Source organism: Synchiropus splendidus, chromosome 1 (genome assembly GCF_027744825.2).
Source record: "Synchiropus splendidus isolate RoL2022-P1 chromosome 1, RoL_Sspl_1.0, whole genome shotgun sequence".
Lineage (NCBI taxonomy): Eukaryota > Metazoa > Chordata > Actinopteri > Syngnathiformes > Callionymidae > Synchiropus > Synchiropus splendidus.
In genome coordinates, this window is record NC_071334.1 from 19790912 (window position 1) to 19813111 (window position 22200).

Here is a 22200-nt window from a genome sequence, read left to right on the forward strand (position 1 = left end):
GCACTAGTAGAAGTGCTTGAGCTGGAAATGTGAGCTCGCCAGTCATTACACAAACTAACACAATGGAACGTGTTACTTAATAGTAACACTTCTGCTCATTATGGCGGAAGCAGAACAGAAGGAAGGGCAGTTCCCATCATCAGCATTATCACATCTTCTCTCACAGGCCAAATTTACTGTCAAGTTGGCTTAAAATAGAAGGAGAGGGGAAATGTTAAAGGCCTGTTTTTTCTATTTTTGTTTCAGATGAGTGGCAAGAGAAAGCCAGAATGCATGTATGCTGGAGCAGAGTAGGGAAGGACAAAGGTTCTCCCCACAGAGGGACAGCAGACAATAGGTGCGTGAGTCAGTGCTATTCAGGTGTCCGTGCTAGAGCTGTGCAGCACTTTGGCTCTGTGGCTAAAAATAGATTTGTGAATAGAGGCGCATCATCACCAACAATGGTTGCTCTTTTCTAATTTGGCAGATGAATGAGATATCATGGGTGATCTGAAATCAGCAAGAGGTGGCGTGAGTCATGGAAGATGAGCAGAGAGGAAGCGAGTGTCTTATCAGGCCACTTGAGAAATGGAATAAGAAAAACTATCACGGGCTCATAGAGACATTTATACATACTGTCGTAGTATTGCATTGTGCACCAAGATGCATGTGTTGCACCCTGTTTTTGATTAAACATGATCAAAAGTTTGAAATTATACTCAACAACAACTGCAACATAAATGACACAGAAATGCTAAACAATAATTGTGGTCAAAATGAACCCAAAGTATGATTGAAAACTGTGTATTCATTGCAGTATATACTCTGCATCTCTGGTTGCAAACCGTTGCACACTACCTTGATAAATTGCACAGCAGGTTTTCAACGTTTATTCCTTTCATGTTGTTTTAATGGACCAAACCTTGAATAAATTGGCTCCTAAATTTCCTGTAGATTCTGTTTATTTTCATGTCATTTGCCATCTGGGCACTTGGAACTGGGAAACAAAAAAAGAACCATGGACAGTCAGAAGAAGATCCATTGAACCAACCTGCCACAGTTGTTCCTGTTGAAAGTAAATTAAACATTTTCAAAATCATATAAGCAGCAAAGATAGCTTCACTATTTGAAGAACGGTTGATACCCTCCAGTCGGCCTGCGAGTGAAATGCTCATGGTGAAGAACATTTTACAGCCTCACCTACCTGTGAGTGTCACAGGAGAAAAGGAGTGAACACTTGCATAGTTGCTTTTATTATTCAGGCAGTTTTGTCAGCGCTCCTCCGAGAGATACCAACATTAATGCCTGCTGACGTTTATACTTAAGTGTGAATTACTGTAACACCATGAGGAAGAAACTACGATGAGTGATTAAGTGACGCTGACATCTTAACTGTGGTAACAATTTGAAACACATCTGAGAATAACTAAAGAAGACAAACACATGATGCCAAGTTCTTTACAGTCTAAGCAGTGATTTCCATATTCTGCATTACACAACGTGATTGTGCCTTTAATGCATTTATCAATAATATAATGTTCCTGAGATTATTTTATCAGATTTGAACACTATTTTTCCTCAAATGTGTTAACATTCCATGCCTCAAAACAGTAAATGCAAAGACTCTTTATGAAGAGAATCTGAAAGCCCATCACGGTGAATAATTTGGCCCCATTGGAAAATGTAACCTTTGACCATGAAATAAAGTCATGATGAATATTACGGGCCACCGTCAGTGTCAAGCAGGGCAAGGCAAAGTGGGTGAGACACTGGAGTATCCCACCGTAACACAATCGCAACTGCAACAAAGCCAAACGTTATCCATCACCTGACTTCTGCCGGCCTCTGAACAACAAACGTGGCCTGACCTGATTGTGGCTGAAACCTCACCCCCGAGAGGACAGAGGAGGGAAAACTAGGAATGATCCGGAAGGATGAGGACCATATTGCATAAGAGGAGGACCGCTCAGAGAGACACCTCCATGAAAAGTGTGAGATCTTGGCATGACATGATCACACAAACAAAGGAGCCAGGATTAGATTACCACAAGTGATTCCCACCTGTGTTGACTGAGCGTGATAGAAGAAGTGAAAGAATTGATCTCACTCATGCCACCAAGACAAATCATCCCATGGCTTCTTACTGCCTAACAATCCCGAGGCCGAAACTCACCGGTACTAACAAAGCTGACTTTTTTTCCGGTTTCCACTGCTGACACACTGACAAAAGTAGGTTGAGGATTAGGTTTTCTCTCGTGGGAAGACTCTCAGGAATTTCCTGCTCAAACTCCTCTGTAGTAAATATCCTTAAACGAAGCCACACCTCTGAAGACAATTTCACGGGAAACGTTGCAGACAATATTTGTTGTTTCAATTTTGGTATTCCAATCTTAGCGTTTTTAAGAAGAACATTTAGAAATAAATGTACCGTATTACTCGGCCTGCGAATTGAGCTAAGTGCAGAGTGAGTGTGTCGTTTTTGTTTGGCTGTTTTTCAGATGGGGTTTCTGTCTGAATGTTTAGTACAGATTTTGAATAATACCAATAAACAGATGTTAGAAAACATGTACATCGCTCTCAAATAAATGAAGACAATAACCTCAGTAACAGTCCTGAGCCTTTTGGGCTGAGCCACAAGACAATTTGGTCTCAACTCAGTTAGGAACACCACTGTTAACTTTATTAACTAATATACTGGTAATTTTTACCCTTATTGTATTAGATAAAAACTCTTCTCGGCAAAATAAATGTTAATTATGCAAACCTCAGCACAATTTCACTCAATTATAAAGCCTGAGAGTTGATGGTTACTGTGGATGTTGGGTGAAAAACAATAGGGAAACCCGCCTACCTTCATGACACCCTAACAGCAAGACAATTGAGATACACAGTGTAGCAGGCAATGAAGCTCAGAGAGACAAAGAAATAACATTACAAGGACACACGAAACAAGAACTGAGATGCATGACTGCAAAAATAATCAGGATCTACTGCACTGTTTTATTACTTACTTGAAATACAAAACAAATGTGAAAATGATGAGGGTAAATAGATTTTTAATGACCGGAAAAATACAACAAAGAAACAAAGAGCTGCAAATGGATTTCATTAAAATAGGAAACAAGAAGACTAGTAGTTCACCAAAGTTTGTTAAAAAAGAAGTGTAGTCTTAGGATAGTAAAAAAGTTTAGGCTAATACAGTTGCCAGTAATGGCTTTGTAGCAAAAAAAAGGAAATAATGAAAAATGCAAAACAAATCATTCTATACTGAGAGAAGGAAGTAGAAAAATGAAACAAGCTTTTTTCCTACATGATGCTCCACAACAATAGAATAACTGTTAACTGCAAGGAAGTGGCAACAGAGACACCCCCAATGAATCAAGCTTCCTACTTGGAGTTATACGATACGGTTGGTGACAGCATGACCAAGTCCATTGTGTGCAAAGTCCGTTACATGCTTGCAGCATGCAGTGTGTTCGCGCTTATTAACACACTGCATCATACCAACCAGGTTTCAACCGCTGTTATGGAAATGTATTTTGTGTGGCTCGCCAGCTCTGCCCAACAGAGATGTTAAAAAGACGATTCAAACTTTGCAGCTGTGAGTAAATACAGAAAAAAGGTTTACAGAATTACATGGTACCTACGACTGGGTAGTAGGTTAGATAAGTATCTACAGTGCATTAATTGCACAGGAAGTTGCCTCTACTGGATAAAAAAAATATGACTGAATAAAATCCTATTGGTACAGTTAATATATTTCTCGGTTTTGTTTTTACTTCTCCATAAAGCAATGTTAATTCCTGTTTATAAATGCAATTCAATAAGCCAATCCTTTCTTTCGAATGTTTATTTTTCAATGCCCACAGTGGAACCTCCATAGTTTAGGACCTTTACATGCTGCTCATGTTCACAAGCTTGACTTGTGAGAGGAGTGTGATGGACCTTTGACCGCTCCATTCATCCTCCTGTACAGGCCAACATAGCTCCATTGACAGGAAATTGTTATCTCAAAGGTATTATCAGTGAGCGACAACCGTTTTCCTCGCAAGGCTGATGAAAGTGGAGTCTGAAAGCTGCAATCTGATTGGACCAGTGATTGAGGGGGTTGTTTATGCACGCCGGGGTCATTAGAGGAGTCACGAGCGCTTGTTTCTCATAGCCTTGTAGATCATCAAGATAATAATGCTGAGACCAACATTGACACATAAAGGTTTGGTTGAAGGTCAGTCATGGAGTCCTGACCGCCCTGTGGTTCATGAGAGTGCTGAGCAAACCGGAGAAGGAATTTGGCCTGAAGGCAAGTTGTGAACACCACCTGACTCTCAGGTTACCCTGGTCCTACAAAACTGTGCAAGGTTTCTTGTCCTTGAAAGGGTTTTCTGAAGTGGGGAGCCCCATCAGCAGCGGGTCATTCTTGGCGTGTTCTGCACAGTACCGCATCAGGTCAGAAGACGCCTTTGACACCTGGAAAAGAAACAAGTAAAGACACCGATCATTGAAAAAAACAAATCAAGCAGACCTTGATCCTCTCGATGCTGGCCTCCATCCTCAGCTGCTGCACAGTCCTTTTGGCCTGAGCCACACTGCTGGAGCTCTTCAGCGACATGGCTGTCAGGTGTCGGTGCGAGACGAAACCTGAGCAGAGGATGGACATCGAATGTTGGAACATGATGAAAAATCCAAGTATCCGACCCATCACAAATCCTCATTTCAGGAACCGCAGCTTTGGACACTGTTCCTGCTCTCACCAGGTATAAACGTTTTTGGAGAAGAGACTTGACTCTTTCCTTACATGTAATCATTCTGTATTGTTGCACAGTTTCGCTTTGACTATCAAGTTACAGAGCTGCTGTTGCTAATCGGCTTCCAAACAATACACCTTGTTGGTCAGTACACACTCCACTAGGGCTCTGCAGTCCACATTAAGTGACAAAGCTATGTTGCCTAGGCAACCATTGTCCTTTTGTATGTCAGACCTAGAAACATCCTGCTATCGCTGAACAAGTTCCCTCCATGATTTGGCGGGAAAGTTGGATCAATGTAGAGGGAATTGCAGTTGATGTGATAACACACATTTTCTGGTTGGCCATTATTTTATGTATTTCTTAAGTATTTCTGTACACCGAAAATCCTACCAAAGAGCTCCAGTCATGAAACCAAGTTGTTCCCAAACTACAGTGTTTGTGTTCATGTCATTATGTCATTTAATGTTGTGTTCCACTGTCCACGCTTTACGCTCATAACACATAACCTGCTTTTGTCCCTGAAGCATTAATTCTACTTTCACTTTTTCACACGTTGCTCTCCTCGGCAGCTCTTCTCTTCTTGGACATTTTGAGGCTAATTGCTACCATTTATATTCTCTGTTTGATGGAAAGCAGCGTGATAAATGTTACAATGGTGGGACGCTGTCACTTTAAAGGTCATGGAATAGACGTTCACAGGCAGGAGATCTATTTTCTGGCCAAAAATCGCTTTATATTAGTCTACAATTTGAAGTGAAGTCAAAAAAAATGCAGTGGGTTTTCAGCATCCAGATAAAAACATAAGACCAGTTTTGCCTGGTGCAGAATTACATCTTGACTTGGTCAAAGAAGCAGACGACCTTCAGGTTAAAGGACAGCAATGTGAGCATGTCCCTGGTCGAGATCACCGGCAGCATACAGGCAGCTCACACATGGGTCACGTCCGAGATTATAAATATTGAACTATAGCAGCCTTTCTGAAGAAGTACACCGACGATAGCATGAACGCACCACTCAGGAAAAACAAGGAAAAATGCGAATAAAGGGCAGAAAAGTTCATGTTTTTCAATCAGCTCCTTTTCACTCTCTCTATAAGGTACAATGTCCTCAGGTGTGAGCAACGCACATGTCACTGGAAGTCTGTCAACAGACGAGATCAGATTTAAATATTCTACAAAGGCACAGCATGTATCTGTTGTACAACTACAGCAATGTTGGTGACAAAGGAGAACTGACAGTCCGGTTTCGCATGCAGATCTGTAGTTTGGGATGCCAAGCTGACACTGAGCGAACTAGTCCAGTAGGCTGCTATATTTGTTAGCATTCTTTGGTATGAAAGCAACGCAAGTGAATAGCAACCAAAATGTTGGTAGAGGCTCGACGACAGATTCTGGGCACAATACAGTGCAGCAGCGCCATGAAAAATACAGTTAGGATTCAACAGGAGCAAACTGTCCAAATTGCGTAGCATGTGCAGTCTTATTGTAGAGTCGAGAGACAGCAATCCAGAAATGTAGAAGATATACGTATCCTACACTGTTTTCTCCTGCAAGCAAAACACTCCATTGCAACTTTGAGCATCCCAATTGGCAGCCCTCGCTACTGAGTTAAAAAGAAATGAATAAAAGACTAATAGCTGTTCACACTACCTTCATTAAAACAAAAACTGTTTGGCAGCTATATTGCATCAAAACATCAGTGGTTTAAACTGAAACTAATAAAAAAACAAGTTGTTGAAAGCAGCATTTATTTATTTTTGTTTTGCACACTCAGTTTCAGTTAATTCAAATAACCCTTTTTCAACAATAATAACTATAACTGCTGACTAGAACTAGGTCACTTTACTTTGAGTTTATCACATTTTTTTTATCATATCGTGTCCTTAAATGTTAGTGTCCGTCCAACATCATCAGAAGTCTATGTTGACACGTCGTGTCCTCAGTTGCCACTCTCATTTCAAGGTCCTCTCCATGCAAAATTCCACTCAGACAGACTCAGGATATTTCTCTTCCTGCTATAAATACATTGATACTATAAATAGTGTGTCTGTTTGACGTTCACTCGAAACTGTTGAATGTGCTGTTTGTCAATATCTCCTGTATTATTAAGTACAATAATTGGAAAAAAGGTCATTGATCATAGAGATGAAATGAAAACAAAGTACCTGGTCTGGGATCAGCCTCACAAAAACTAGCGGCGACAATAACAGGAAGCAAACTTGCTGTGATGTTACAGCACAACTGTTCAGTGTCAACAGTGTTAAGTTCCCAGAAGTGACAGTTTGCCTAATCTGGAGTGGACTAGGAGTGCGTAAGTAGTGGCCCAACCTAACTGACACAATTCTTACTTCTGAGGTACAATGGGCTGCTTTAAAAAGAACCATTGCATCACCAGCGTAGAAAAGAGAAGCTGTACACTTTCCTCATGATTCATCAGACTCACAGACGAGACGTTGCCTATTGAAATAAAAGCTATTGTTTGGTTTATTATCCTCACAAGAACATGTTTCCTGAGCAGAGTGAAGAATGAGGGCAGACAGACTTGAGAAGAACAGTGTGCGGACAATAAAACTGTGTCCAATTGTCTGGACTTTCAGCACAAGTTGGAACAAATGAACAAAAAAGTTGACGTTACTGATCTCCGACATGTGTTGTGGTCAGTGTTTGTTCTGTGCATCCGTGCAGAGTGGAGTGGTGGGGCACTGGGGCGGAAGGGAGATGATGAACAACAGCAGAAACGGCTGCAGACAGGACGGTGGGTCCTTGTAATCCCTCACCCACTCCCTTCCGCTTCCTCCACAGGAAGCACGACTGCTGGTTCACTCTCTGAAGTATAAATGATTAAACATGGACTTTAAAAATAGCAACTACGAGCAAGAAGACAAAAACGCAACTGCTAAGTTGCCAGTATGAGTTTGTTTTTGGGCCTGACTCTGAAACGTGTGTGAAGCGTGACACGCTTTATTTTACAATAGGGGCCAAACCGTCCATCCGTATTTAAACAGAATAATTAAAACTATTAGGGATGGTTGCAAATGAGCTAACATTGGCCTTGGTATTCTCTGGTTTTGGTCATGGGTCGTGGTCTACAACACTAGTGGTGAATGACATTTGGATCTTGACTTTGAAAATGCAGCAATATTGACTGAACCATTCCTCCACACAAAACCTACATCATGAGGCAGTTTTAGTGAGGAAGGAGTACAAGTTACATTTGACACCAAACACAGTTAAAAATATTTGTAATTGAATCTCAAAGAAAAACAGCAAATCACCCCAAAAGAATGTATGCAATCTATACACAATAAAAATAAGATCAAGTGTTGTCCATGGCAGAGCGGGTGTTGAACTTCATATGAACAGGTAGTTGAGCTGTATGTCCTTGTTGTGCTACTGCAGTTGCTTCTCAGTTCGACCATTGAAGACTGTCCACCGCAGGAAATGCAATACTAGAGTCATATCTTTGTATGTCAACTGCAGTCACTGAGGGATGATGTGATGATGTGTATAAACCAGCGAAATATTAAAACGGACAGGGAAAACAATCTTCAGTGCTGCTGCTTTAAGCGACTTGACCTTTGGCCTCAGAGAACGTCAACACTTCAGTGCACTTATCAACACAGTTTGCACTTTCTAAACTTGCAGCTGCACTGAGCACAATCACAAGACGTCAGCTCTTGACGTCGACAGTCTTGCTGTGTGACGGCAGCATTTACTATTATTTGCAGCGAGGCTGTGGACGCACAACTGGCTGTAAATCCTCAACAAAGGCAGAGTGTTTTAGGTTTTATGGCACCATTGTTGTGTTACTGGCAGCACTTGTGTTAGGATAAGGAAAACTTGTTCATCACTGTCATTTAGAATTTAGGGAGATTTTCTGCTGATATGTCACTGCTGCTTTAAAGTCACATGTGAGAAGAGCAGCATGCAACTCATCAGTAATAACTTATTTTAATTACCGAGTTAATGACTTTATGGCTTAAATGACATTGCATGTTGTTTTATATGGTTGCATCTGGCACGGTGGACCATGGCTGGGTTACACGCAGGAAAAGTGTGCAGGGCTTTGTGAGATTGGGCTGAATTATAGTAAAACCATTTTAGGAATCATGACTGTTTGGTCATTCTGAGGCAGAACAAACTGATCAGCACATTTCAGACGGCTAATTCAGAGGCACACATGCTGTACAGGCTCCAATCACATAACATTTCCTTCCAAAGATTTCATTATCAGGCCAAGATAATGTTCTAATAATGATAACATGAATGTGGGTCACAGACCCACATGAACTTTGCTAGAGTGTTTTCCTATACTCAACTGAGCAGCAGCCCAAAAGCCATGTTCTACATGAAATGAAAGTCAGCTGACGGAGTAAAACCTCAGACAGAAAGTAATAAATGCAATAATATTCAACAATAAAACGCCCATGAGCTCAGGTATCCCCTGAAGGAGAGCGGCTAGGAGATGTCAACACTGCCCTTGGAAGCAGTTTGATGGAAGATGAGTCCAGTTGGTGGGCACACAAACTAGCAACTGGCCATGTGTGCATCATTCCCAGAAGACCAACAACAGCCAGTCTCAAAGTGAATGTTGATGCTGATTCAATGTCGTCCTCACATTTTCTGTTTCAGGTGTGACATTAGAGCTAAAGTCCGCTGACAAACACATTTATAACCTTATAAAGTGATCGTCACAAGACCTTAGCAGATAAACACCATTTATAGGTGCTACACTTCAATGCAAACCAATCAGACACAGTACACAGTGAAGTAGGCATTTTGAATCTGCATCACTGCACGTGACCATATGTTGAAATTGGACGGTGACTTGTCTCTTCCCAGAAACCTGGATTATGATGAATTGCCTGTAGACATAAGCATGTAACAACAATTACAATTCGATTCAAAAACAATTTGTTTTTATTGTGTGAATGAGGAAGGGAATTGTGCTCCAGGGAATTTTCTCAACAGATTAAGGAGGTGTTACACAGCAACTGATAAGGAGACGCGGAGCTGCAGCCTAAATGATTGCCTATCAGCTGTCCAGGTCTAAAACTGCAGGGTCATGGGACGCTGAGTAGCTGTATTATCTGAGCGTTATGCACCAGAACTGCCTGGCAACAAGAGCGTGCAGCCTCTCAGGCTGGGGATCTGTGTCCGCCACAGCAATAAGCTCTCAGGCTTTGGCACATTTCAGAGGCATGGCGACAATGCAGACCTTCTATCAGCATTCACAAGTGCTGTTTGCACATTGTGGGGAAAGGAGGCACTGGGACAGAGGTCTGAAGCATTTACAAGTTTAACTGCGCCCTCATGAGTGCTAATCTGAGACACGTTGATGCTATCAGGGAGTCAGACTATCCAGCGAGGCGTGCAAAGGAGAGAGACAGAAACTTCTCGAGAAGCAAGCACACGCAGTCGCCTGGGAGGTTATCTGGAAACAAAGGGAAACAACAACATTCCCAAGAGTGCAGGAGTCTAACCACTGAAGCCAGATTACTGGAAAATAGATTTCTTTTTTAGGTTAAAATAAATACAAAGCTGTACATGTGTAAGCAAATGATGAAGACATTGGTGCACGTGGAATATATGCAGTGGATCTTGCACCATGCATTGCTGCATTAAAAAAGCATAAAAGTGAACAAAGTGAAAAACAAGGGTTCAGTGGAACATCACTGGTCTGGACTGCTGATTGGCCTAACACTTCAAAAGATAGTTTGAAAGAAGCAGAGCAGCGCAAGTCTAAAACTGGAGATGGATTTTCCAAGCCAGTTAGTCACAACAAAAACAGCTTTTCTTCACCTCGACTCTCAAGCTGAGTAGCTGCATGCATTACTCACAGGAAGGTCAGTTACAGGACTACACACTCTCCTGTCATCCCGTCCTCCCCTTCCCACCTGGGCCTCACGTGCAGAAAAACTGGTTCCTGCACAGTGTGTGTGAGAAGCCTGCAGACAGTCACAGAGATTTCAAAGGTTCAAAGCCCTCACTAATGTGCCTCTGATTCCCAGAAATGTAGGTTCCACCCTCCATACCAGCGCTGCAAAGTGAATAACATCCATGGATTAGATCGCTCTTTGAAGCCCTCTGCTATGCTGCTTTTAAGCATTTGAAAGTGAATACAAAAGAAAGGTGCAGCCAGGTGCTTCTACTGACACGTAAACGTGAAATAAGATGAAGGTATTGGGGGCTATTGCTTCGATTCAATGCACAGGGAAGTGGGAAAAGCCGCACACAGGAAACGTGTCTGAAGTGGAGCTAAATCTGGACGACCAGCTGCGGCTCAATTTGACAGCATCTGCTTCTTTTAATACAAAAATGCTCTCATACACATGAGCACGGATCTGCTGCAAGTGAAGCTGTAGATTCAGGATTCGAACCGCAGACCATCTGAGTGGAGGTGTTGGAAGAAAACCGCCATCCTTCAATTTGCAGGTTCAATTCACCTCCAAGGTGATCTAGTCATTGTTGAAATCAGTATCGATAGAATGAAGGGACTTAAGTTTATCATTCATGTTTGGTATCAGTCTCCATTCAGGGGGTAAACGGCCAAGCTACACCCACTTAGTCATCCACTTACGAAGAAAGAGGTGGAGATTAAAGAGAAGAAAGGCAACGCCAGTAAAAGTAATGACCCCAAGACACCACTCATCATCCTCAAATTAAAAACAGTACAGTCTCACAAAGTTAACTGTCAATTATGTATTTCAAAACCTGTCATAGAATGAGACAGATTACAGAGGGTATGTTGTGCTAGGCATAAGAATGTGTAAGCTCATACATCTTGCTCATGCAGAGTCCACAGACCTGCTCCAGAGGTTGCATGAGCATTTGGGAGAGTGCAGGGATTTTCCAGACTGTCCTGGCTGGGGATGCCAAATAAAGTTGTCATGTGCACAAATCATCTCAAGACAAGAAAATGTCCGGCTCAAGGAAGGTTTACTGCTGTTAGTCAGAACCCTCAGGCACCGCTGAGTGTAACAGTTAATGAGCCCCCCCGTCCATCCTGTCTGCTCCCTGATCCCATGTTTCATGATCCGTCATGTCGCCTGTCTTATCTTGCGCATGCAATCTCACAAAGACAACGGAAACACACATCAAGAGCAGATTTAGAGAGTTACTGGCGTGTTTATGCACTTGTGAACACACAAACTGCCTGCCATTTCCTGCAGAGTGACTTGCACCCATAATACCGCATGAGCCACTGTCTCCACCCAACATGGGAATTAAACTCTCAACCGTTGACTGAATTTGTTCAAATCGCCCAAGGAGGGAAAAAGAGGGGGGGGAAAAGCGTCTCACTCTCCCACCAAAACTTCCTGGAGCCCGCGGCAGTCCTGGATCTGCACAGGTCTCCCAGACAACTGAGCTTTGTCTAGACAGCAACAAGCGCTCTCCTCACTGGATAGGAATTCAGTAAACCCAGAGCCCCTCATTCTCACACCACCTTCACATGGCACCCAGAGTCCCTCATTGTTACAATAATCCAGCATTTCCCATCCTCCCAAAAAAATGCACAACTCTGATACTTTGGACAGAAATAACAGGATGGTACTGTAGCAGTTGGTGCATTTGGTCGGGCAGAACACCTCTGTGCCCCATTCACTGCTCGATATGTGGGAATGTGACAGTGGCAGCAGAATAAGAATTCCTCTCATTCCAGCTCCAACGGTTTTAACACCGGCTGATCACGTTCTGCCTGCTTACCATTCAACTTAAAACCTGTTGTGCACCAGGGAAAGAATGCCAAGGTGGAGCTGACATGTCATTCCAAGTGTGTGACCAGTCTTCAGAACGACCTCACTTAATGTGTCACCTATTCCAAAACATTGTCAGTCACTGAGTGTGAGGGAAACACCTGTTTTATCCAGCTGCACAGACACTTTCTGTTTCTTTTATATTTTTCAGCACCTTCAGATTAGACTGGTCCCACAGTGTGGGAATTTTAGATTAGATTCGGTTAGATGTCCTTTATTTATCCCATAACGTTAGAGTCAGTGTCAGAGACATTTTTTTCCCAGAAGGATAATCGGACTGTTCCATAAACATCGGACCTCCATCCTCACTCCCATGGTGTCATATATTGACGTTGGGAAAGTGGACTTTTGCGAAAACGGCTTTTAACGTGAAGCACGTTCCACCTTACGTGACATGCTTAGAAGCACATCGCGTAAATGACAGATAGGGGTGCTGGTTGTTTCAGTCACGGTGACCTGTCTAGAAGGAGGACAGCCACACAAAGAGCTATATGTAAGTGACATTCAGTGTAATTTAGTGACGAGAGCTTCCGAACATAACCCTACAGGGTTACAAGTCTGATTTAAAGGGGCCCCAACTATGGTGCTGCATGTCTTAAGCAGCATGAAGCATCAGCTTAGCAAGTGTAAAATAAAATGAAAATACAATAAAATAAACAGTGATTTTCGCTTGTAATTGAGAAGGCGATACAAGAGAATGTCAGTCAGTCTAATGTCAGTTAACCAGCACTTAGTCTTGCTCAGGGTTGCAGGGAGCCCATCCCAGCAGTCATTGGATGAGAGGTGGGAATACACCCTGGACAGGTCGCCAGTCCGTCGCAGGGCACACACACCATTCACACAGTGACACACACACATGCACACACCTAGGGACAATTTCAGAGTGTCCAATTAACCTAATGAGCTGTCTGTGGACTGTGGGAGGAAAAACCCACAAGCACACGGGGATTACATGCAAACTCCATGCAGAAAGGCCACGGGAATCAAACACTAAGCCATCGTGTGGCCCTGTGAAAGAATGTGTTTTTTAAATACCAAAATGCGGCGTGGACGCTAAATTAACTCTCCAAGACCGCTGACTGAATTCTGGCAACCCACACCCCCATTCTCAAAGCACCATGAAAATCTGGCAACACAATCCTCCACTTTAAGGCGGTGACAGCACAGACTCTGCGGCTCGCTGTCTGGTCGGGTGGTGACCAAACAAGAGCGTTTCAACACAAGTGGAAATGATTTTGACTAAACAACCCATGTATCACACATTTCCTCTTCATTCGATCATTTCTTTGTTGTCCTAGTTGTCAAATATGGCATCGTTTCAGTGCTATGTGCGATCCAAAGTCTACATATGGTGTTGAAGTTTTGGCTTCTTTTAGTGTTTTAGAATTGAGAATGAGTGGTCATCCAAACTATCTAGAGCCGTCTGTTTACATTATCAGTCTATTATATAGTGGGAAATTATGTTTTTTTTAAATATTAGAATTATTTTAAAGAGTTTATTTTCTGTGTGATATATATATATATATATATATATATATATATATATATATATATATATATATATATATATATATATATATATATGTGAAACATGAGAAATGTATCAATTAATGTTAAATACATTATCTACAATATTAAATAATATTATAAGAAGCATCTCAGTTTGCGGCTCCTTGTGAGAGACTGTGCTGTTACTGAAATTAAAGTGGGTGATCTAATCAGCTTCTGATACACACAGTGTGAGAGTGAAGGTGGTGGTGGGTGATAGTGAGTCTTGCTGACTGCCACCTCATGATGGCTTATCACGCCGAACAAGAGACAACATTCTGACCTTGGTAACAGGACTGGCCCCCCCCGCAGCCATCCCCCTCCTCTTCTCCTTCCTGTGAACTTTGGAGCACCCAGAGCTGAGTGAGCACTAAACTGCACATAATGAGCGATCATGTGGGAGAGGCAGAGGAGTGGGCTGGGCGCTGTGTCCATTTAGGGAGGCTCCACAAGTGGCTGCTGCTTTTGTCTCATGACATCTTTCCTGTCTGGTGGCCACCTGATAGCAACGGCAGCACAGTCCTCAGACATTAGTAATCTGCTCTTTGGCCCTTCATGCCGTCATGGAAGTGCATGTGTACACACTCGGTGTGGGCCGAGAGAAGGAAAGCAGGGAAACAGGTATTATTAACTGGGAAGGAATCCCAGACATTCACCCCACCCTCCACTGCACAAGGGTCACTGCATACAAAGTTCACATTCTCCAGTACATGCAAAACTTTCGGTGAATACACATTGAAAGCGAGGCATGAATGCATCTCCCAGTGACAATGACAGAGTTTATTCTGCGCAGCAAAACGTCTTCGTTCTTCCTTCCTTCTATTTTTCGCTCTTCGCTGCTGTAATTGAACAAATTTGCTTGAGAAAACCTCCCTACCTCGATGCAGTTCGAAAAATGGTAGCACCACTCAAATTTAGGTGCACCAAGGGATATGGCACCCTCTATTTCAACTGGTGCAATGGTCATGGAGTGTGAGGGTTAAGTGCCCAGAGGAAGGAACTCAACTCCACAAAGGAGAACCAATGGAGAGCCAAATCCCAGGGTTGACTGAACCAGCATTTTGGGACCATCTTTGAGTCTGCAGCACAAACAAATGCAAGTCAGTTCTAGCATTAAATATAGTGTCATTTTATTAAAATAATAATCGTAATTTAATGTGTGACATATTCACTGTTGTTTATAAATAAGTAGGACAAGAAATAAACACGATGGATACACACAATATTCTGTTTTCAATATAGTATTTTCAACATAAAAATTTCTAAAAAATAAGAAGAAGAAAGTGCAGGAATTAAGCAAGTGTACAATAACAACAACCATAAAAAAATAAATAAGTATAGGGTAAATAGACAGAGAAACTACATAAAGTGTAAAAAAGACTTGACTAGAGACGTTACATTGCTTCACACTGGCCTCATGCGGGCCTCTAAAAAAGGTCAAGCGGCCAAATGTGGCCCCCAGGTCGCACATTGCTCTGGTCTGTAGACCATGTCCAAAACCTGATCACCTTTTCTGGGTCAGAAACTGCAGTCCTCACTTTTTTGTGCTCCTCCCGCTGTGCTCAGACAGACAGTAAAACAGTGAAAACTTCACAGGCGCTTGTGTGTGTGTGTTCAGTCTAGACCACTGAGTGGACACACACTAATTGGGCTGTTAAGGGTGTGCGACACTGTGATGCGGTAACATGATGCAGACGAGTGACCATATGAAGCCTGAAGCTTCCAGGACAAGGGGCAACATGTACTCACTGAATATTGCACTCAAGACACTCCTCAAGCTGTTATGCATAAAAAGTGTTTCACAGAATGTTACGCACTGAGTGACAGTGCTGAAAGAAACACTAAGTTTTCGCTCCAGAACAGAACAGTTTGACTTAGAGCTGGTAAACACAACAGCTTTAATGGCTCATAAATTATTCACAATGGAGGACATTTGCTCCATTTTTAGGTCATGATGACTCCTAAAATCTGGGCGTGCAGCACTAAGCATCTCTGCTTCCTGAAGAATTGGCTTGGCGGGTTTTTTTTTGTGTCTGAAATTCAAATGATGACAGAGCTGTACTTTTCACTCCTGCATTTCAGGGCGTTACAGTGCTGCATTCATTGAGAGCACGAGTCGGGATCTCACGGGGAAAGTATGTGAAAACTGGTGGCAGCGGTTTGTTTTCAGAGGCGTGTATAACTCCAATGGAACGCCACTGCAATGTCGAGCAGCATACCGTCCTGCTTCAGCCCAAATAAACGTCAGGCACAGTGGCAGTTTCACAGCAGCCGAGACTGTAGGCTTGCAAGTGAAAGGAAAGACATTTTGCAACTGGAAACTATTTCTTTGGGCACTGCTCAGAGAAGACGTTCAAGCAGGGACAAAGAAGGACTCATATGGCAGTTTTGGAGGGAGAGCAACTACATGCATGTCTTCAGAGGCACTGATGTAGGTTAGCGGGAATCTACAGCTCCAAGATCTGGCTGAACGGAATTCCTGTCAGAATCACATGGTTAAGGAGCATTCCAGTGTGGAGATAGCTACATGACCAGTGAGCGCTCGTGGTCACCGATCCTCAGAGGAGCTATGACACTTAACGGCTGGAAGATGTCTACGCCATTTGAAGGGGTTATATTTGACTGCTGTGGCTGCGTTTGAAACTCCACAAGCAAAGTGGTCCCTCGTCCAAAAACACAATGAATACAACCCGAATATTTGAGTTGAGCTTATATTTGGTCCTCAAGATTGTTCTCAGTTTGAACTTCAAGATTGATTTCTAAAGCCCATCATTGAATGGGCCCTTGATGCATTACTCAGATCATCAGGTGGGTCCTTCCTAGTGGCCCTATAATCAAGACATACAAAGGGGTGACCTTCTCGACTCGGGAACAGTCTGCAGGAGAAGGCTTGAAAACTAATATTTAGAGACTAATATTTTCTTAATAAGGCCCTGCACCTTCTGCTATCACTGAAATGTCCCCATGCTTATGTCAGCATGTGCATATGTTAGGACCTACATCTCTGACATCTATTTTACATCTATTTTATATAAATAACATTATGGTATTACAATATAATTAGTCAATCAACCTGCTTATTTGGAACAAGCATGCCAACTCCAGGATGATGCATCGTGTTAAATCAATATTTATCCTGATGCACAACAGCAGCACAAAAAGTGATTTCAGGAAAGATATTTTGGATTTCATCAGCAGCGGTTTCCTCCCCAGTAACATTCAGCTGCAAGGACGCTGCTCTCTATCGGCTGGTGAAGACAGTACAGGCTGCCGCTTCCACTTATCACCTTTATGAGAGGAATGAAATATATACGTATATTTTGCAATTCCAATTATTGTATTAAATCACTCTAAATAGCAGCCAGAGAAAGAGCAGGGACCTCAAATGAAATGATGGTGTATATAATCCCTAACATGCAGCCACAGGTCTGTATATTCCTGCTCAAACACCAGTCTGGCTGTGCTGCATAAAGAGGCAAACAGCTTTCTAAAGTCAATAAAGAACCACAGAAATAAAAAAAAGGGGCATAAAGTAGAACACACCGCGTTCCGGTCACAAGTGTCAGACATCAGAGTGAATGATCAAAAGCATAATAACCGCATTACTTCCTGCACAGGGGAGGACCGCTCCCACCTCCAAGTGCATCCACATGTGTGTGTGTGTGTGTGCAACTGAGTGAGTGGGAGGAGAGACGGAGTGTGGGGAAGCATTCAGGAAGCGGACGGAGTGAAACCGAGCAGAGGGGAGGAACATGTCCATATATGAGCAGGCATTTGTGCAACAGGATGGAGGACATGCCTGAGGAGGTCTCACAACTCTCCTGGGCGCCACAATGATGCATTAATGTGCAAAGCTCTGCTCACACACACGCCCACACACACACCAACAGTAAACCGAAAACTTCTGACTATAAAAGGTGTAACACAAGCCAGGCCTCACCTGGAGGACAGCGCTTACATAATGACCATAAGAATTAAACACAGGGAAGATTAAAATTCAGTAACACAACACCATCACACACGTGCTGCAGAGCGCTTAAGAGTAGAGAGTTGGAACACACTTGAGCCAATTACCAGCTTTCTTTATTGATAAATTCAGCCTCTATCTGTGCATGACACTGTCTGACTCAACTTAAAGTTGCACAGAGGGCTCATATAAAGAAAGACTGTCTGTCATGTATCCGAATATCACATTGTGTGAAGTGCAGAGTTGTTGAGGCCTCACTCACATGCGGCCCAAGACTGCACAAGTGGAAGTTTATTAGAGCATATCTCACTTACTGCTTTATTTGGAGTGATAAAAAACCTTGGACAACATGCCTAATCCTTTGTATCTCTTCATGCTCAGGGTTCATTTTACAGAGGATGCTTTTCCTTTTATTCTTGATCGGTGACTATGGTGGTCACAAGCTGCTTAAAATTAGGCAAAATTAGATACTCTCTCCAACACTCCCCCGAGAAGCTCGATAGAATGTGCGGTCCCTTTCTGAATGTTTTCAGCACGTCAGACGTGGACATGGGCATGGTTCCACACGATTTACTCTGTATTTTATGTATTAGCATCATTTAATTTATTTTGTGTTTAGTTTTGTTAACAGTATAGGCTGTTGCTGCTGGGAACATAACTATTTTTGTGCATTAGTAAATTGTTCATTCATTGCTGCATTAAAAAAGATTCAATTAAAATAATGCATTTCTATATATTTGACTTGCAATGTTATACCAGTTCAAGATGATCCTGAGCACAAACCTGTCGTCCACTCTTGTTCAGGTGCGCCAAAACTCCAACACTTTCCTGCATGCAACCATCAAATGAAGAGGCACACCTTTTTGAATTTGAGCAATGGACAACTTTCACACCTTACACACACACACACACACACACACAGGTGCATTCAGATGTAAAATGTGGAGAAACACGTACTATTACACCGTTATATTAATAACAATTAATGTGTGCGGATTTAATCAAAAACTCAACGCTGATTAAAAGATGAAATGTTTTCGACAACGATCTCTATGGAATTAAGACGCCCGTCGTGTACGAAAATTGGATTCAAAAATTATATTTCAAGATAATTTTGAATTGGATTCAAAATTATCTTGAAATGGCCTTCCATAAGAAATGGGCTTATGGAAGCCCATTTCCGACAGGTTAAAAAAAACTGTGAGAAAACCAAGCGATTTTTTTTTTCTTTTTGCTTGGTGATTTTTTTATTTTTTTATTTTTTACTACAACAACAGTCCTTTTGGGAAAAAAATAGTCAGCGGCGACGCACGACTAAATGCTGCCATCTATCGGTGTCTTGCAAGTAATAAGTAGAACATTGACTACCACCGCCTCTGCCTATTGTCCACCTCTTATAGGCAAATTCACTGCCCCGCTCAGCGTTTCATTCCAGCTCAATGATGACAGCAAACGGATGAGTAATGCCAATGCCTGTCGCACTGAGTCACAGGGGGCATGACTCATGGTGTTAATACGTGGCATCAGCTTCATCCTCAGCAGCTGTGAATATACAGCAGAACTCATGTTGGATAAACACATTACAAGCCTCTAAGCATCTTAAGTGTCTACTGTGCTTTGCCAGAACGTGAATATATATATATATATATATATATATATATATATATATATATATATATATATACACACACACACACACACAATTTAATGTGAGCAAATTGCACCACACAAATCTCATGTCTCGACAATTAAGAGCTCCATAGTAAACAGTTGACAGCTGAGAGACCAATACTACAAGGAGTAATGAATGAATGTATAATCGAGGGACGTCTCTTGGAAATGTGTATTTTCATATACCAGCGTATCACAGCCTTGGAGGTGCAAGAGGGCGCATTTGAAACCTACGCTGAGAAGTGGGCCCAAATATATTGATAAAAACAGCAAAACACAATCTAAGAACATTTAATATCCGACTAGAAAACCTTTACGTGACATTCCAGCAGAGAGCAGCACTTCATATCTCTTCAACCTCGATCAGCAGCTTAACCAACTCATGCCGGGCTGATGACTCCGGAGCTACTATCATCTCAAACAGTGGGACTAGTTAGTAGTTCAGGGAGCGGAGGAATGTGGATGAGCATTAGCAGGTCCTTTCTCGGGGCAGGTCACCGCTGATCGTCGAGAGGTCTGCACTGGTGACTACTGGGTTACCAGGCAACGTTTTACACACGCCAGTGTTACAGGTCAGTTCCAGAAGAGTCACACTGACCTGTCAGATGCCACATGGCTGCATGAAAACAGTCTGTCCTTATCATTAGAAGTTTTTGGAACAATTTCTGGCAGGGTGGTCTGTTGATCACAGTGAGAGGAGACCAACGCAATATGTGACTACAAATATATGTCAGGTATATGTCCTGTATAGGATTTAATACCAAGAAAAACATTTTTTTTTTTCTGTGCAGATACAAGCCGTTGTTAACATTTTTTTTTTCCACTGCATTGTCAGTGTTTGCCTAAAGAAATTGTGCGGTTGTTTTTTACCTTGCAATAGTCCAGACCTTTCAGATGCTTGTTATCTAATGAAGTATAAACCTCTTCTTTTGGAACACAGTTGTTGGTAATTCTCACTTTATTTTAATACTTTCTGCTTGAACTGACACACATTGCACCATAAATGTGGTTACATTAACAGTACTATAAGCTCTATTCATTATCATATCGATCTACGACTGTGTCAGTGATGCTGCAAGTATTCCGTTATTGCACGGGCAGTGGCCCCCAAACACACCTCAAGGACGTGGATGATGGGCTTTTTGACCAAGATGCAGTGCTGCACCACTTGACCTGAACTCAATGGAGACCTGGGATAAGAGACTGCAGACTGAAACCAAACAAGTGCCCTGCATATCTGTGAACCTCATGACGGTTGGAACTTAAGCGAGCATGGTAGTAATAAAGGTGTAGCTATTATAACGAATCTAACAACAAATATTGTTACACCACACATATTTTGAGTAATTCCACTCATTATTGTTCACTACTTCCACACTGGTTCATTCATAGTTTGAGAGAGACTTGAGAGAGGTCGGTGGAGGACACGGTCAACTGAAGAACTACATGACTACAACCGCAGCGACGAATAATAAATACTGTACGGTACGGACATGTATCTTAAAGATAGTGAAGCCCTGTAGTCAAGACCAGGTGATGAAAACGGCTATGTAGGTTGAATTGAACGACTTCACGTGAAAAACAAACAAATGCACACCCAGCATTATTTACCTCTGCGGTTTATAACCTGCCAGAATTTAGTGCTATCCAACTCCAAAAAACTTTCGACAAGGCGGGACAGTATAAACAAATCATAAAACATAGAGCAACACTACCATCATGTTGGAAACTAGCGGACTCACCTACTCACCAACGGCCCACTGTCTCTTGAGATATTCCAGCGAAATCTTCAGAGTTTGGGTCCCAATTTCCCACCCAAACCTAGTCGACATGGGGTTTAAGAGGGGCACGGCAAGACCGGACTACAAGCACTTCATTTTCGAGAAACATGTCGGTCGCGTTAACCATCACTCGGTGGCTGGTCGCTTCGCTCTACACAGCATTAGCGCCCTCTATTGGTATTAAACAGCTTGTACATCACTTTATAGTTTCCATTTATAATAACTGCTAGTTTCATCTATACTTTTTTATGGAATTCACGAGTCTTCACTTATAATTGAAGATGGATTCTTAAAGCAATGAGAGGATGAACTCATTTAACTATTTTTGAATAATGATCATGAGAATGGGGAAAGGAACACAAATAAGAAATTTAGTTTAAAAAAATCAAGGATTAATATTGAAAATTCTTCCGTGCACAGTAAGCAAAAAAATGTAAATGTACCTTGAGAGAATTTGCATTGAAACTCAATGCTGCTGAATGTATGGGAGTTAATGACTAATGACTATGACAAATATTCAAATCACAAATGTGATTTTGCGAAAATTCCATAGCTGAAACCGAATTTTGAAGTAAAGCACTTTTTTTAAAATAATAAGGATGTAGGATGAATGTTACAGATAAATAGTACATCACGCTTGCTTGTATTATATTGTCAATTCAAAATTGACATTGAATTATTTGAATGATTTGAACCACAAAGAACCCCAAAAGAGGACTTTTCTCACTGTAAATATAATATCACAAGAAG

At 42.0% G+C, this 22200-nt stretch overlaps 1 protein-coding gene across 3 annotated transcripts; it reads right to left on the reverse strand.

The window, feature by feature from the left end:
* Positions 1-3016: 3016 nt before the first annotated feature.
* gng12b (guanine nucleotide binding protein (G protein), gamma 12b) lies at positions 3017-21563 on the reverse strand. 3 transcript variants are annotated; one of them, XM_053877539.1, is made up of 3 exons: positions 21420-21563; positions 4502-4617; positions 3017-4446 (listed from the first exon to the last, which is right to left on the reverse strand). In XM_053877539.1, the coding sequence occupies exons 1-3, from the start codon at positions 21499-21501 to the stop codon at positions 4321-4323; spliced, it is 324 nt and encodes a 107-aa protein (XP_053733514.1). In that variant the 5' UTR covers positions 21502-21563; the 3' UTR covers positions 3017-4320. The 3 variants fall into 3 exon arrangements, with proteins under 3 accessions (XP_053733514.1, XP_053733521.1, XP_053733529.1); XM_053877546.1 differs by having other exon boundaries at positions 21412-21551; XM_053877554.1 differs by lacking the exon at positions 21420-21563 and adding an exon at positions 6892-6971.
* Positions 21564-22200: the final 637 nt, after the last annotated feature.

What these genes read in the sequence shown, in the direction of transcription:
- gng12b (XM_053877539.1), bottom strand. Translation starts at nt 21,501, where the DNA reads ATGTCGACTAGGTTTGGGTGGGAAATTGGGACCCAAACTCTGAAGATT. An exon ending in CAAGAGACAGTGGGCCGTTG is followed by an intron (nt 4,618 to 21,419) that starts GTGAGTAGGTGA and finishes TCCTCTGCTCAG; the next exon opens with GTTTCGTCTCGCACCGACAC. An exon ending in CCAGCATCGAGAGGATCAAG is followed by an intron (nt 4,447 to 4,501) that starts GTCTGCTTGATT and finishes TTTCTTTTCCAG; the next exon opens with GTGTCAAAGGCGTCTTCTGA.